The following is a 15,787-nucleotide window of genomic DNA, read 5'->3' as shown; positions in this document are numbered from 1 at the left end:
GTTGAGAGTAGTGATGCTTTGCTGGCGAGATGTTGGGATCGCAAGACTGATTGCAACGTGCGGATGGTACTTTCACTGTCCTTGTAACCGTCTGAAATTGGGAATCGTGACGATGGTGCTGCGCGAAGCCGTATGCGCGTCCAATGAATGAGAAGTGACGGGAAGTTTGATGAGACTGTGTGCGACAATGCTGCAGCCCGTAACTCTGCGCTCTAGAAAAGACTTTGATTTTATGAGATGAAAACACAGAATGCGAATACCAGCGCCCGCAAAAGAGGAAGAGTTGAAGCTAGGGATGAAATCAATGGTAACCTTGGAAACAAAAGAAATCACGAACCAGATTCAAGATGAGGGGAAATTACCGACCGGCCGGCAGTCCAAACAAGTCGAATCTGAGGCATTGAACACAATCTGTGTCGCAGCCTTACTTCAAATGCGAAGTTGCTAACGACATTCGCCTATGTTGAAGTTCTCCCCTTGTGCGCTAAGTCACACCATGCTTGCGGTAGTTGAAACATGGCAGACGTTTCGGAACATGTAACGAACCGAAACCCGGGGCGCCTGACAAATGCCGAGATGGTAAGGTTTACCAATAGAGAACTTGCTCAAAATAGTGCTTGCGGTGTACCTGGGGGCGGTATTTTTCAGTAGGTGAAGTTGAGACCTTGGGGCAAATCATCGCCTTGACAAGCGCCATGCGTACAACCATAGAAGACTTTTCGGATCATCGAGATAACCGTAGTGGGAATAGTCCGTCGACAGTGAAATCATGTGTCGCATCGGAATATTCTTAGCTTGTCGATCCCAACATGCCTGTGTTCGTCGCCAGACTTGGTTTAAACTCGCCTCTATGGAACGCGATAAACAGAGCAAATGAGCGAGCAAATGAGCGAGCAAATGAGCGAGGAAATATCGATAAGATTATAAGGAACATGGGACAAGTGAGCTGGAAGGTCGTTGATCACATGCCAGCTCCCGGGTTGAGAAGTTACGCTCTCTTCAATACTCGTATTATCCCGTCTCAATCGGGGGACGCACGTCTTGCGGTATTGTGGCCGAACAATCTTCACATGAAGCTTGTCCGGTCAATCCGGGGTTGTGCCGTGAAGCCCAAAATGGCCATGTATGTAGTTCAGGATTGGAGCTGCGAACGCTGCGAACGCGCATGAGACAGAGGGCCAGGGTTCCCCGCTATCCTAAAGGAGACGAACCTCGGTTTCACTGCCATGACGCCACATTGTATCTTCGATCAGGCACGAACGTGACAGTATGCGATTGTCAACTAAGGCAGGTGCTAGCACACACGGCGTCTTTGGATAGGCTTGGTGTTTTGGCGATTGGCATATAAGATGCCCTGCATATGGCCGTCCAAGAGAGGCTGGTACCCACTACTACCAATAACCACAGCCCCGCAGCTCTTCATACGACACAGTCGCTCCATACCATATCAGTATTAAGCAACGATAGGAATCAGCAACATGGCAGCTCCATCAAGTGCCGATATCAAGAATCTCCAAGGAAAATGGGTCATGGTAAGTTTTGTACAGCTTTCAGGTCACTTTGTTCTCCACAAAGCTTCGTCTTCATCCTAAGCATCGCTGGACTACAGAACAACCCTAATGTATCCCAGAACAAATCCCTTTCCGATGCTTTCGATCCTGTTCTCTCTTTACAAGGCATCGGCTGGTTGACACGAAAAGCCCTCGGCGCTGCGACAATAACCCAACACCTTTACCAATCTCCCACAACAGGCGAGGACAACACCCCGACTACGCACATAAAGATCGATCAACTCATCACCGGCGGTCTCAAGGGCTCCGTAGAGAACCGCACGTTGGACTGGCACTACCGCGAGCACACTGACTGGCTCTTCGGCACCGTCAAGGGACGATCTCGCTACTCTACCATGGCCAAGACAGTGGAAGAAGGAAAGATTGGAGGTGCAAAGGAGGAAGACATTAAGTTTTTGGCTGAAGGATGGCTGAAGGAGACGGAAAACGGAGACATCGTTGAGAGCTACGTGGATAATGAGGGAAATGCTTGGACTGCGTGGCAAATCTGGGGGTTTGCAGACATTGGTGGTGAGAGGAAGTTGACGAGGAAGTTCGTGGTCAGGAAGAAGAATAAGGATGAGGTTGTTCGGGTTAGGCTCGTGTATGACTACATTGGCGCGTTGGAGTCCGAGTAGGGACTTAGGCGACGGTGTTGTACATATGTGCTGTATCAATCAGCAAGTTGCTCGTGAACATCACAAAGATTGACCTGTGCATGTCCTGACCATATTTGGATCTCAGGACTGGCTTTCATATCCCTCAAGTCAATGCGCAGTAGTGCAATTCTTCCTTCCCGTATTGTGTGGCACTTTGCGCGACTCAACACGACCACAGGGCATCTTAACCGGATTCTTGTACATTGGCATGCAAGTATCGGCGATGAGTCGGGTAACTACCTAGAACGAGTCCACTGCATAGTTACGTTCGGTCTTGGAAACTCACTCATGCAGTAGCTGACAGGCTTAAGTACTGCAGTATAGCTCTTGCAGCAGGCGCCACAGTACCTGTCAATCGCTCTATTTCGGCCTTCCACAGATTTGACAGTAACCGAAAAGCTCGGGTCAAGGAATATGTCTGAATTGAGCCTCATACAAAACCTTTTCCTCGCTCTCATTGTCCTAACCTCCACGATCCTCATTTCGATATTAATGTACTTCACCATCCGTCTTGCTGCCAATCGAAGTAGAAACAAAGCCTTTCAAAATGCCGATTCTAAGCCTGCCCTACTCAGTCCTGAATCCGGCCGAGAGTCTCGCCTTTCGCATCGCCTGTCTCGCCAGCAGACACAACAAGAGCATTACCAAGGCCTGCAGCAACGCTACCCGTCCGCACCGCCATCACCGTCGATCGAGCTCCTTCCAGAAATTAAAACAAGCTCGAGCGACGACAGAGCGAACGAGTGGTTAGAGCGAGGAGTTGCTGACAACGGTATTGACGTGGTTCATGGGGACCTGGGACAGAGAAAACCCGAGATGACGCAGGCGATGGTGATCAAACCAAAGAAACAACTAAGATGGGATCGGTGTGAGGGAAAGCTGGACGATGGCAGTGGACATTCTAAGGTCGTCGAGAGGAAGGACAAGGATGGTATGGTGTATACGGAGTATCGTGCAGTTTGAGTGATTTGTTGGACATCTCGAAAGCGGCGTCTAGAGATGATGGTGTTAAAGCAACTTCGGAGGGTGATAGATATCCATCTGCTCATAGCAACACCCAGGAGAGGCTTGCAGACATGAAGTTAACGCCAACATACGTGGGGTTGCGCAACTGACCAGTGAAACTCCACCTCTCATGCAATCATTCGTTGCGTGATAATCACACAAGTTTCGTACACGACGAAGAAGAGACTATTCAAACAGAAGGCCAAAGTACGTAAAAATGGTGGAGAGATGGCATTGACGACGGAAGCCAAGAATACGGATAATAGCGGGATAGTGCGACTTGAAAGCAGATGACACGCTCGTCGAGATCGTTTGTTCAGCGGAAGACGGTAGCGAGTTATGCATAAACAACATTGATCTGTGTTTTTGAGGGGCTAGTAGTGGCTTTAGTGGTAGATGCTAGACAGATGGAGAGGCGATGTAACGTGAAAGATGTTGATTCTCGACAGAAATATGCAGCTTTTTCAACAAATCTCAATTAGTCGGTACAAGCAGACGAGAAAATGCTTGACAGATGATGGTGGTGAAGTCATAATGTTTGAAGAGCTACCCGAGGATGATGGAAAGAGGGAACGGCAGTGCCTGGGTACTCGAGATCTTTAGGCGTACGTAAGCTGGCGTAAGGATGTTTGCATCGTAAACTCGACTGCACGTCGCTGATCAGCGGAGATGCAGATGCAGGGGTGAAAGACGTTGCCCAGGTGCGGTAAGAATGTGGTTGGACGGTTACGCTAGGCTACGGCCGAATTAGCGTAGAAGCTTGGACAATCGACCAAATTTCACGACTTCGTAAACAACGCCTGTTTAGGTTCATTTACTTGAACTATTCTTCCTCTTGCACGACAAAGATACCCCTAGCGCGGTAGAACACGGTACTCTCCCTCGGCGCGCGTCTTCACACATACACAACTGCGACTTCCCATCCGGCTAAGCAGCTGCCCGCCCCACTCGCTTCCACCACCTGACGAACCCCCACTGGACGAGCACACGAGCTCCTCCTTCGCGTCACCCTCCACCCAACATGTCGGCCGAATTGGATATTGACTTCACGCGCCGGAACAAGAAGCCGCGCCCGCTATCTGAGCATGAGAAAGAGAAGCTGGATGAATTTATCGACGCGATCCATTACTCGGCAAGGTAGGTTGGCGATGCAAGAAGCGGTCAGCGCGTTTTCTTTGCTAACGCTGGACTTAGATACTCGGACGACGCATACGAATACCGTCATGTGCAGCTTCCTAAGCAAATGCTGAAAGCTATCCCAAAAGATTACTTCGACGGCGCTAGAGGCACATTGAAGCTGCTATGGGAAGAGGAATGGCGGGCACTGGGAATCACACAGGTAGGCGTCAAAGAACGCGGGCTACCCACGACATGCTAATTTGGAAATAGAGCCTGGGATGGGAGCACTACGAAGTCCATGAGCCAGAACCACACATCTTGCTCTTCAAGTAGGTTGTTCCTATGCGAATATCGCGCGTTGCTGGCTAATCGTTGGACAGGCGACCGATCAACTACCAGCCTCCTATGCACTGATCCTGATATCGCACCACGGCGCAGCACAAGGTCTACAACACGTTGACCACAATACGCGCAACAGCTGCGCAGACCACCACGGCACACGAGACGGCCTTATCGCGATACCTTTTTTGTCTATTTCCAGCGAGGCGCGTTAGATATAACGATGATATGATAACGGTGGTATGATTGACGCGCTGGCTTTATAGGGTTACGATCGGAGCGAAAGCGTGTCTCAAATCCATCATGACAGGGTACCCGAAAGCCCACAATTGTACATACAGCCGAGGCAGAAGGAGGTACTGGGCGTTACTGGAAATTGGGCAAGAGACCATGGAATAGGTAAACGGTTGCTAGCTGCTATAAGATTTTTTGATAGATTCGTAGCTCCTTCGCTTGGTCAAAATCCTAAACCTGTTCAGACGACTTTTGCACACCAGTATGCCTTCCAGAATCTAAGCGCAAACTTGACGTATGTCATACGGACCGAATCTAGCGCGTCCCACACGTCAATCCTGGTCCCTGCGTTGTTCGTGTTTGTTGACATTTCTCCCGATGAGGAAATCATCGAGGTATGAAGAAAAAGCAAAGTGCGCCATTTCAAGAAATGGATGCAGAGTAGTATCGAAGAGGCGTAGAACCTCGGCCGCCGGCCTGAGCCAGGCAATCGATTAGTAAGCTACCTGGGTGAGTGTGTGTCTGCCTGGCTTCACAGAACCTCGAAAGCCTCACAAGTTAAACTTATGATTCAGAACTATTACAAGATCTTATAACTTTACACATACGACATTTCTTCTATTGCCGCATTTATCGAACCCGCAAAACTGCCACTCAATGGAGAACATAGACATGAACGTTTCCGTATCCTGCGATTTGCAGACATCGGTCAAAGCAAAATGTCAGATCTGATATCATGGGCACCGCATGGGAGCATGAGAATGACAAGCAGCTCCTCAGGACACAAAAAAAAGCTGCGATGCCCTTTACATTATCTCCAGAGAAAAACCACTCGGCTCCCGATCAACTCCATGTCTCTCGAGAAAAAGAGTGCGACATACTGGTATACTAGGAATACAATGTCGATCGCATCAGGTCGCTGATGGATCTTCTTGGGTTTCCTGGATCTGATGTCCTCGATATTGTGCGCCCAGATCTCGGTCGAGCACAGTATGATTGACGTTGCGGATAAATGATGCCATACGTAGGATGACCTACTTGCCCGCACACAATTCCCCGGTTAAGGGATCCATTAAGTACTCCAGGCTATCGGTACATGAGGGCGGTAATTGATGAGGGCCGTGCTCAACTCACGCGGTCGAAGTATGTGGGCACAGCCGGTGGCTCATTTTGTTGGCGAATTGAGCCATCATATCGAAACCACTCGGAACCCAGCATAAAAGATCGGAGCGTAGGGGTGATTTGCGCTCGGAGACTGTAAAGTACAGATTATACGAACTCCAATAGACGATGCACTCTGTCCGAGATCGCGATATGAGGGCAATCCACTGACCTGATTGATGTCTTGAAAAGTCAGACTATACAAAAGCCATCAGATCCGCCCAAGAAAGCAAAGCATCGACAGAGCATCAACAGAGCATCAACAGAGCGTATACATAAAAGATCAAATAAGACATTTCTATCATGAAAGCCTTCTCCATTGTCCTGGCAGGCTTCGCCTCTGTCACTGTCGCACAGCAACAAACCCTCTGCGACCTATACGCTTACTACTCCACCAACGGCTACGAGCTCCTCAATAACCTCTGGGGCCGCGACGCCGCAACCTCCGGCTCGCAATGCACATACTACGACGGCTTCAATAACGGCATGGCCTGGCACTCAAACTGGCAGTGGCAAGGTGCCGAGAACAACGTGAAATCTTACGTCTACGCCGGCCGCTTGGCCACCAAAAAGTTGATCTCGCAATACAGCACCATGCCGAGCACAGCGCAGTGGAGCTACAATACGACAAACGTGCGCGCCAATGTTGCGTACGATGTGTTCACTGCTGCGGATATCAACCATGATAGAAGTAGTGGGGATTACGAGCTTATGGTTTGGTGAGTGCTACTCTCGTATTGACGCCCTGATTTCAGTTCAACCATTAATTTCTCCTCGTTAACAGGCTCGCCAGATTGGGCAACGTTTACCCCATCGGTACCTCGCAAGGCATGAAAACCGTCGACGGCCGATCCTGGGAACTCTGGGAGGGATACAACGGGGCGATGAAAGTTTACAGCTTCGTTGCTCCAAGTCCTGTCACCAATTACAGTGGTGATATCAAGAACTTCTTTACTTGGCTCACCAGCAACAAGGGCTATCCTGCGTCGAGCCAAAACCTCATCGGTAAGTTTCTAATGTTGTTTTAGGCGATAGAGCTAGGTGTGCTTATGCTAACGACTTTATTAGTTTACCAATTTGGTACTGAAGCGTTTACGGGTGGACCTGCAGCGTTCACAGTTAACAGGTGGTCAGCGGAGGCCAACTAAGCGGAAAAGTCGGATCCGTGCTCATAGCCTCCATGTTTTATAGCTTGAGAGGATGTTTGGACGAGCGCTCGCGATACGGAAATAAGAGTGACAAAAGAATTTCTGTATTTGGCGAGGCTTATGTTCATGGCATGATGTAACTTATCGACGATGAGGCCGGGGAGTCCGCGGAGGAAAATTTTCGTCATTCTTAGTTACGAGTGCACTGTGAAAAGAATCTGCATTTGTCGCGTGCTCGAGTTAACATTCACCACTTCTTTTCTCCAACTCTTACTAGCGCTTCAGCACCGTCTTTACTGAGCCTAGTAGCGGGATAGGTAGCAGACAATGTAGAATATGATAACGGGTGCGCGGCTCTTGCGAAGTATTGTCCGTGTAGAAACAAGAAAGCAGATAGGGCATATGTGGTAGGTATGCCATGTGGCGGTTGTATGAGATGCGATGCGTGTATAGGGTGTTGCCAATGTTGCCAATCACAGCTAGGCGGAGTGGTTGAATCACACTCCGGAGAAAAGCGGCCCGACTTTCCCTGAGGTGTCATCAGCCTGGGCAGAATCCACCCATCTAGTCTGTCACAAGCAGATCTGCGCTTAACGATCTCGTAATGTCAACCACGAACCCATGGTTTTTGAAATTTCCAACTCTCGAGGCGGTCGAGCGGGTATATCGTCGTCCGATGTTTGGACCACTTACAGTGAGCGGACGTTGGATGTAATATTGTGATCTGGCTTTCTTTACGGCCCTTTGACATGGACCTAGGATATATCATTCCGTTGTTGAGAGATTAAATGGTGGTTTAAGCGAGGTCGGATGTGGAAATCCTGAGCGTGCTACTAGGGACCCATCTGTCATTCTGCAGAGTCGCAACCCAAGTTTGAGGTTGCTGGCAGTACGAGGCTAAGGCTTTGTTTTACGTACACTGGCGTAGATCGCATCCGATTTTCCAGCCGTCTGCGTTCTTGGTAGGTTTGGCGTCACCTAGAAGCGCCGCGGTTGTTCACCAGCCTCCCTGAATCGCGTCACAACGGCGAAATCTGCTATGACATCAATGGCAGAATGCAACGGCAAGATGCAACTCGCTGACTAGGATTGGCGGAGATATTCGGGTCGTGTGCAGTGCCGGTGGTCGGAGCGGAAAGCGTTTTGCCTGAAGGGCGAGCGGTGAGAAACGAGACCAGGGGCATAGCGGAGCGGAGATCGCTATCGAGGGTCCTATTCTAAGTAGGGCTTGTGGAGAGCACGCGACACGTGCGGAGGCCGTTCATACCACAACCATGGATACTGGGCAAGATCGGGCGAGATCCGCCTTGCAATGAAGCGACTGGTGAAGGCGTTGCAAAATTTGCAATGCAACACGTCTCGCCATCTGCTGTCGTGGCTGTACAGGCCGAGAATTCTGGCGGCAGGACCTGTCAGCTGCAAGGTCCCTCCAACGGTCGTTCACTGTTTACGCATGATAGGCGAGAGATAATGATGCGTAGTCGTGGGTGACGTGCATGTGCCAATGCTAAAACTATAGAGTATGGTAACGAGTACATAAGAGTAATTCCCGTAGACAGTTAAACTGGATCTTGTGTAGTACCTACGCACAGATAAGGCAGAGCTGGAGTAATTGAAAGATCACATTATTCAGGTGGGGGATGGCACACGGTGCGGCCATTGGCCCGTCGAGTCTCCCTTATCTCTCGGCTGTACGTAAGATAGAATGCAGGAAGCCGCTAGAGCGCATCCAGCTTACCTCCAAGCAACGCCCGTGCACAGTGCATCTTGAAACCCATCCCGAGCACATGTCTGCCACAAAAGACACTCGCAGCGCGCTCTCCAGAATCACTCCAATATACACGACTGCCAACCCCGATTATGCGCCTGCCCTCTCCCCACACAGGGTTCTAGGTCTCCAAGCTCCAAGCCCAGGCTTATCCCGCCTCTCCCGCCCGCCTGCGCCCATCCTCTACTTCTTTCGTGAACCTTCAATGACGGCGCGAACCATCAGTCACCTCATACTTCTCGCCGCCGTTACCGGCAATCTAGGACCCTGATCTGGGTCTCTTTTGAATCATCTCCGCTGGATTACTCAACTTTATTTGCTTTGCCCGGGATATCTCATAAACCGATTGAACTACCTATCTCCCACGCGATAAGACCTGTCACGTACCCTGCTTCCGATAGCCAGATACTTGCAACCTGATTCGGAAGCTAGCCAACGGGCCGTGGTCTATCATAGCCTTATCGCACCCATTCCACCACGCCAGCTAGCCATGACGGCCGTAGCAATGCAGCAGCCGGCTATGGGCCCACGCCCTGTTGTCTCTATAGCACCAGCTCGTCCTCGCACGATACAGAAGTCACCATCCAGCAAGGAGAGCTTGGGCAAGCCCACGTCCAACAACGGTCCAGTATCTAACATCCGCTCACGAAGGGAACGCCCCTGTGACGCGTGCAGACGGAGGAAGAGTCGCTGTGTAATACACGAGGGTGCTGCACTGTGTGTCTTGTGTGAGTTCCACAAGCAAGAGTGTACCTTTGTACAGAGCCCACTGCCACGGAAAAGGAAGGTTGTCGACGGTGAGAAGAAAGACTCACCAAATAACACCAAGAAGAGGTATGTCTAGGTCACCCCACCACCCTGCTTTTCGTTGCGCCTCCAGGCTCGCGTAGATATATCACTTCCGACGTCTGCTATGCCCCTTGCGTCACGCTACCAGGTCACGTGCGCATGTGTGACAGCACTTGCTTTTCCCGTCCCACGTCTAGTCACGGATTTGGAAGTTGTGGTCGTCGCCCAATGTTTCGGTTCGTCAGCATGTTGTCGGATGTCATAGCTGACATCCTATGGCAGGTCCGTCGACTCAGATCCTCCACCACTAGCACTATCAACACCCACCATCACAGCAACTGCGCCAAGTCCACCACCACCACAGCCCTCGCTGTCCCAAATTGCAAGTCTTCACTTGCCTCAATTTGGAGAGACACTGGGATTGCAGCGACGGCAGCATAGCAGATACATCGGTCTGAGTTCTCCGTTCGATTCCCTGCTTATTGGCTTGTCACAGTTCGATACCCATAACGAGTCGACCTTTGACCTTGGCACACTTCGACGAGTGAACGATCATGAATGTTTCATTATGCTACCTGACGAAAACACACAAGACTTCGCCGGCGAGTCTGAGGCTTTAGGCCAGGTTGAGCAGCTTGTGCATCCACATGGCCCAGCTTTGCTAGATCTGTACTTCCAAGTAGTACACCCAAACTACCCCATCATCCAGAAGCATTTGTTCGTCGAGCGATATCGCAATGGCGACCGAGGCTTCTCACCGGCTTTGCTGGCTGGCATGTACATTCTAGCCCTTAACTGGTGGTCACTCAACCCCAAGCTAGCCAACTATTCTAGACCTGATGCAGCCCGATTGGAAGCAATTGCCATGAAAGCACTTGCATTGGCCATGGAGCGGCCGAAACTTTCCACTGTACAAGCTGGCTTGTTGTTGCTGCAGCGTCCTGAAGCGGACTCTTGGAGCTTAACAACTCAGCTGGTGGCAATCGGTCAAGAACTAGGCCTACATCTTGACTGTTCATCATGGTCAGTTCCTCTTTGGGAGCGCGGGTTGAGGAAGCGCATAGCATGGGCATTATACATGCAAGACAAGTGGAGCTCCCTGATCCATGGTCGACCATCACACATCTTCAATGCCAACTGGGCAGTAAAGCCGATTACGGAAGACGACTTTATTGAAGAAGGAGACGGTTTCGAGACACGGCAAGAAGAGACAGAAGATGAACAGGTGGAAAGTCACCGAGGCCGCATACTGTATGCTCAGATGATTGCGCTCACGCAGATCATGGCTGAGGTCATGGACACATTTTACACCCAAACGGCTATCCACGACTTCGCCAACGCTGGGAAAAAGTCAACTGAGCTGATCCTCGCACGCGCCAAACCAGTGCAGATCAAGCTCCGTCAATGGCATGAGAAATTACCAGCGGAAGTAAAGATGAGTGTTCCCGAAAAGGGTAAGCTCACCTCGACGGGTTACCTCCATCTCGCATACTTTGCAACAGAGATCACACTCCACAGGCGCATAGTACAGTCGCTCGACTCTACTAACCCTGATTCATACGGTCTCTTCATGTGCCGCAACGCCGCGAAGACGCGCCTGATCTCGGCTATGGACTTTGTCAACAGATTAAAGCCAGAGCACTTACAGGCCTTCTGGTACTTTGCTTCCAAAGTCAACTTTACTCTTATTGGTACCTTTGGATCGCTGCTGTGGGCTACGGCACCTGCCAAGGAGGAAGCTGAGTTTTATAAGCTCAGGCTGTGCGAATACCGCTGGACGCTTTCCGTTTCTTCGAAGCGAGCCGACTTCCTTGAGTATGCAGTGTCGATGCTAGACGCGAGTCGCGCCATGCTGAACAACTTGGCGGAGAAGCCTAGTCTTGCAGAGCAAATCAGCAACGCCGGTGTGCCGCCCGCGCCGCCTCCACGACAATACAGCTCTTTTTCCAATATGGGACCGCCACAGAATCCGAATGGAGCAGGAAGGTACGAGATGGAGGATGTTGATATGGGTGACGATAACGATCTGAGACGGATGTCCTCAGGCGAGAGCTTCGAGGGCTTCAATGACGGATCTCAGTATGGTGGTAGTCGGCCACATACAGCCGGCAATTCGCCTCGCTCAATGTGAGCGGTAGATTCGAAGGAATCGAAGCATAGCTTTGACGGCTTGTGGATTTGTCGTACATGTTTCAGGACAGCGTCTTCTGATGTTCAGCGATTAAGCGTTCTTTCTCATGGTGGGATGGTGGGCGTTATATAGGTACGCCTGGTGCTGCCATAACGGTGCTCTCAGGTTGCGCCAAAATGGCGCCATATTGCGACACAGGGATTGGGACACTTTATGGATTTGCTCTTTAGCGATTATTGGTTACGATTTGATGTTGGATGATAGTATAGACCACCTATTGGATACAGGGTATTGACGCGAATGACAAGTCATTTGGTATATCGCCGCCTCGAAGGCGGCGCAAGCAACTTCGGTCTTTCTTTTGCGCCAATCGGCACGTGCCGAGTGAAACGTGGGTGTACAAGCCCACATTGGTGTAACAAAAAATCCAATTCTTGACAATGAGATGTGACCGTCGGTGCAATATCTTAGATCGGATAGTGGTCGAGCCTGCCGCTGCCTGAATGTTGATTCGGGGTTCGAGTAACAGCTGACATGCCCTGGTCTTAGTGCCCTACGCCCATCAGCTCCGCCTGCAACACCTCGAGACTATCAAAGCCGCATCGATTCGGTCGGCAACCAACTACGCATGCGCCTGAGATTTATTTCCAGCACAGTCGTCCGGCTCGGAGAGATGAAGTCATTGCGAGTGGGTAATGGTGATCAGCGCGTAGTGTCCTTTCCGCGGATTAATGCGCGCCGCATCCCCATGTCCAGGTAGCGGGCCGACGCGAAGAACAGAAGCAACCCCTCCAGCCCCGACTCGACACCCTCACGCCAGGCCTGACACATTGAAGTAGTTCGCAGCCTGACCCGGGTGACAATGCAAAGCGTGCGGATGCGATGCGCTTCATGCCGCGATCAAACACGTCACTTGGCAGCGCCCCCTTCAGCCAGTCGCGATTTGACGATGAGGCGCTTTAGCGATTCAGGCGGCCAACTGGGCGTTGGAACACCGCTCATTCGCGATGTGAGATTCGCGAGGTTAAATCAAAAGAGCTGCGCTACTTCATTGCCTGGATGCAGCATCGTGGCTTATCTCCGGTGAGCTTCATCTGTTGGTACTTGTGCTTACCCCTGAGTGTCACATACAACGTCCTCGCGTTCGCCAAACTCCAGTCTTGGTACTAGATCGGCGTCTCAGCATATTTCTTTATACACAGTCATCATTCTTATAATCTGCGTCGCGCCCTACAGAGAGCGGTAGACTTCTCGCTCTCCGCAATGGCCAAACTAACTTTCCTCTCGGACGACAACAAAGCCTGGAGACGACGGCTTGTGATCTGCTGCGATGGTACGTGGCAGTCCAGCGTTAGCAGCAAAAACAACATACCCTCCAATGTCACAAGACTCTGCCGGCTGATCGCGCGCGTTGGCGCAGACAAAGACGATCCCTCGAAGAAATTCCATCAGATCGTCTATTACGACTCCGGCATAGGAACCGGAAATCTCAGTGCCTCTGAAGCGCGACGACAGGGTGGCACGGGAGCTGGCTTGGCAGAAAATGTCATCGAAGCATACAACTTTATCGTGCAAAATTACGAGCCGGGGGATGAGATCTTCTGCTTTGGGTTCTCGAGAGGTGCCTACACAGCACGTGCGGTTGCTGGATTGGTCTCGGATCTCGGTGTCATTGCACCAACCAGTATGCAGTTCTTCCCTGAACTGTACCGTCTCTACCAGACAAACGAGGAAGGCGTCGAGTTTAGAGAAACACAGGCGTGGAAGTGGTTCACCAAGGGCAAGCTCAGCAAAAAGGGAGAAGAGATGGAGAAGATTGGTATCGATATCAGAAACACTGACATGGATGATCTTCGGCTCATGACTGAAGTGTGGGAAATTCGACCGCACGGGGAGCTTGCAGTCAGCGAGGGTAGCAGAAAGGTGAAGGTAGTAGGTGTCTGGGATACTGTTGGCTCATTGGGCGTACCAGACCTAATCGGTCTAGACCTGGCACGGGCAAGGACGAAGTACGGATTCCACAATGTCAAGCTGACGGAGAGTGAGTTCTTATTCATTAAGGAACATGCATTCCTTGCTAACCGTTGAATAGATATCGAGCATGCATATCAGGCATTGGCTTTGGATGAGCGCCGCAGGGCTTTCCGCCCGACTCTCTGGTACATTCCCACAGATCTCGTTGACGATCCGAACCGACCTACTCCAGAGCTGAAACAGGTCTGGGTACGTGGAATCTTACTCCAGGAAGGAAGACCTTACTAATGATGTTTCTCTTAGTTTCCAGGTGTGCATACCAACTGCGGCGGCGGATCACAAGACGCTTTCGGCGACATGAAAGGAGATTCCGAAAGTAGGCAACATTGTGTTATACCTGCAAGACATGTATACTAACCTTTGCTTAGACATCTCTACAGCAACTCTATGCTGGATGCTCCAAGTCATCTCTCCCCATCTTACCATTGACCGACATGCTTTCTCTCTCTTTATGGCTCAGTACACGCGCTGGCTCTTCCGCCTCCGCTACGCATGTACCTACCACCATGATGGCTCTTTTGAGAAGTTCCTGGACAAATTGCCGAAACTACCCAGCTTCAGTCTCACGTGCGACGAACTCAAGCCTCCGCGGCGTGACCCTCCACACGAACACACCAACTTCGACTTTAGCTGGGGCACAGGCCCTCTCGTAGATTCGTATGGCGGCTTCTACCACTTCCTCGGAGCACGTGCGCGTAAACCAGGCCACGAAGAAGTCGAAATATACGACGCTAGGAGGAAAGTACAGAAATGGGTCAAACTCCGCGATATGGGCGATACAAACGAATATATCCACCCCATTGTCCACTATCGCAGTCTTATACGCGGATGGGACAAGCACTCACCCATGAAAAGGAAGTGGAACCGCGACAACTGGCGCAGTAAAAGAGATGATATGATGAGGTTCTGGTGGTACATGGATGGCGAACAGGACACGTGTGCGATACCCGAGTGGGCGATAATGCCCGACAAGGAGGGAGAAGAGTACAATTTCGAGAGGATGTGGTATCATCAATGCGAGGACACTGCAAGGTCGTTGTACGATGTCAATCGTGCAGAAGAGAATTTCTTGGAGGTGTTGGATGAGAAGGTTGATTTTGCTTTTGACGACAGGCCGCAGAACATTTGGCCCTGAGGGAATCATGGTAAAATGGCCACTAGCAGTTCGCGATGGAGAGACGATAAGGCGAGCAGTGGGACGATGTCGACTTGAAGAGGTGATGGTGAGAAAACTACAATACCCTTTGTATTTAGCGTAGCAGTTGAGATACCTGTTCTAGAGGGCGATATGATTGCTTCTGTGGAGTTCGGTGTCCTGTTAAGATCAATGTCATTGTCGGTGTAAGAGGTAATGAGGTTGAGTAGATTGTCAGCGAGTTGAGACACGATTGTGAGGGAGCTGGCCTCTTTTATATTCATCTTTGAGTTCTTCCAAGGATGACTTTCTATCCATATCGTCGACAAATACCTCCACTAAGGTGTTGTTTAGCTTGTGCCAATCTTTCGTCTCAAGTCAATCATACGCTTATATATATGCCTGTCGATTAGATAAAAAAAAGTAGACAACATAGTCAACAAACACCAAAGATGAAGTTTGTAGTAACTCCTTCGTTCTGAACAAGCTGCAACATAAACAAAAAATCGTCAACAGCACATCTTAATAGAAGAACTGATCTTAGCAAAAGAATTGGACGGGCGGGTGATCGAAACCCGGACCTTCCGCAGATTAGCACCGGAAAAATGCAAAGCGGACGCTCTACCACTGAGCCACACGCCCCAGAAGTCGCTGTCTAAGATAGATAGCTTAGTAAGATGGATTGAGGAAGATTTGGCCTGTATATGTTGTCCAA

General features: G+C 50.5%; 5 protein-coding genes across 5 annotated transcripts; all 5 read left to right on the top strand.

The window, feature by feature from the left end:
• Positions 1–1,478: 1,478 nt before the first annotated feature.
• On the top strand, positions 1,479–3,172 carry GT037_010576 (uncharacterized protein; the record flags this gene model as incomplete). The annotated part of the gene is made up of 3 exons (XM_038935623.1): positions 1,479–1,532; positions 1,631–2,134; positions 2,534–3,172. The coding sequence occupies 3 exons, from the start codon at positions 1,479–1,481 to the stop codon at positions 3,170–3,172; spliced, it is 1,197 nt and encodes a 398-aa protein (XP_038781627.1).
• A 1,063-nt stretch (positions 3,173–4,235) lies between these two features.
• GT037_010575 (cks-domain-containing protein) lies at positions 4,236–4,747 on the top strand (the record flags this gene model as incomplete). Its single annotated transcript, XM_038935622.1, has 4 exons — positions 4,236–4,351; positions 4,409–4,553; positions 4,604–4,662; positions 4,714–4,747. The coding sequence occupies 4 exons, from the start codon at positions 4,236–4,238 to the stop codon at positions 4,745–4,747; spliced, it is 354 nt and encodes a 117-aa protein (XP_038781626.1).
• A 1,623-nt stretch (positions 4,748–6,370) lies between these two features.
• Positions 6,371–7,215, top strand: GT037_010574 (glycoside hydrolase family 12 protein; the record flags this gene model as incomplete). Its single annotated transcript, XM_038935621.1, has 3 exons — positions 6,371–6,786; positions 6,852–7,072; positions 7,136–7,215. 3 exons carry the CDS (start codon positions 6,371–6,373, stop codon positions 7,213–7,215), a joined length of 717 nt encoding a protein of 238 aa, XP_038781625.1.
• Positions 7,216–9,473: 2,258 nt separating this feature from the next.
• GT037_010573 (nitrogen regulatory protein otam) lies at positions 9,474–11,903 on the top strand (the record flags this gene model as incomplete). The annotated part of the gene is made up of 2 exons (XM_038935620.1): positions 9,474–9,817; positions 10,055–11,903. 2 exons carry the CDS (start codon positions 9,474–9,476, stop codon positions 11,901–11,903), a joined length of 2,193 nt encoding a protein of 730 aa, XP_038781624.1.
• Positions 11,904–13,166: 1,263 nt separating this feature from the next.
• Positions 13,167–15,072, top strand: GT037_010572 (uncharacterized protein; the record flags this gene model as incomplete). The annotated part of the gene is made up of 4 exons (XM_038935619.1): positions 13,167–13,944; positions 13,996–14,126; positions 14,181–14,253; positions 14,306–15,072. The coding sequence occupies 4 exons, from the start codon at positions 13,167–13,169 to the stop codon at positions 15,070–15,072; spliced, it is 1,749 nt and encodes a 582-aa protein (XP_038781623.1).
• Between the last annotated feature and the right edge of the window lie 715 nt (positions 15,073–15,787).

Source organism: Alternaria burnsii, assembly GCF_013036055.1.
Source record: "Alternaria burnsii strain CBS107.38 chromosome Unknown 717, whole genome shotgun sequence".
NCBI lineage: Eukaryota > Fungi > Ascomycota > Dothideomycetes > Pleosporales > Pleosporaceae > Alternaria > Alternaria burnsii.
Note: the sequence above shows the minus strand (reverse complement) of the source record. Positions and strands in the feature narration are given on the sequence as shown.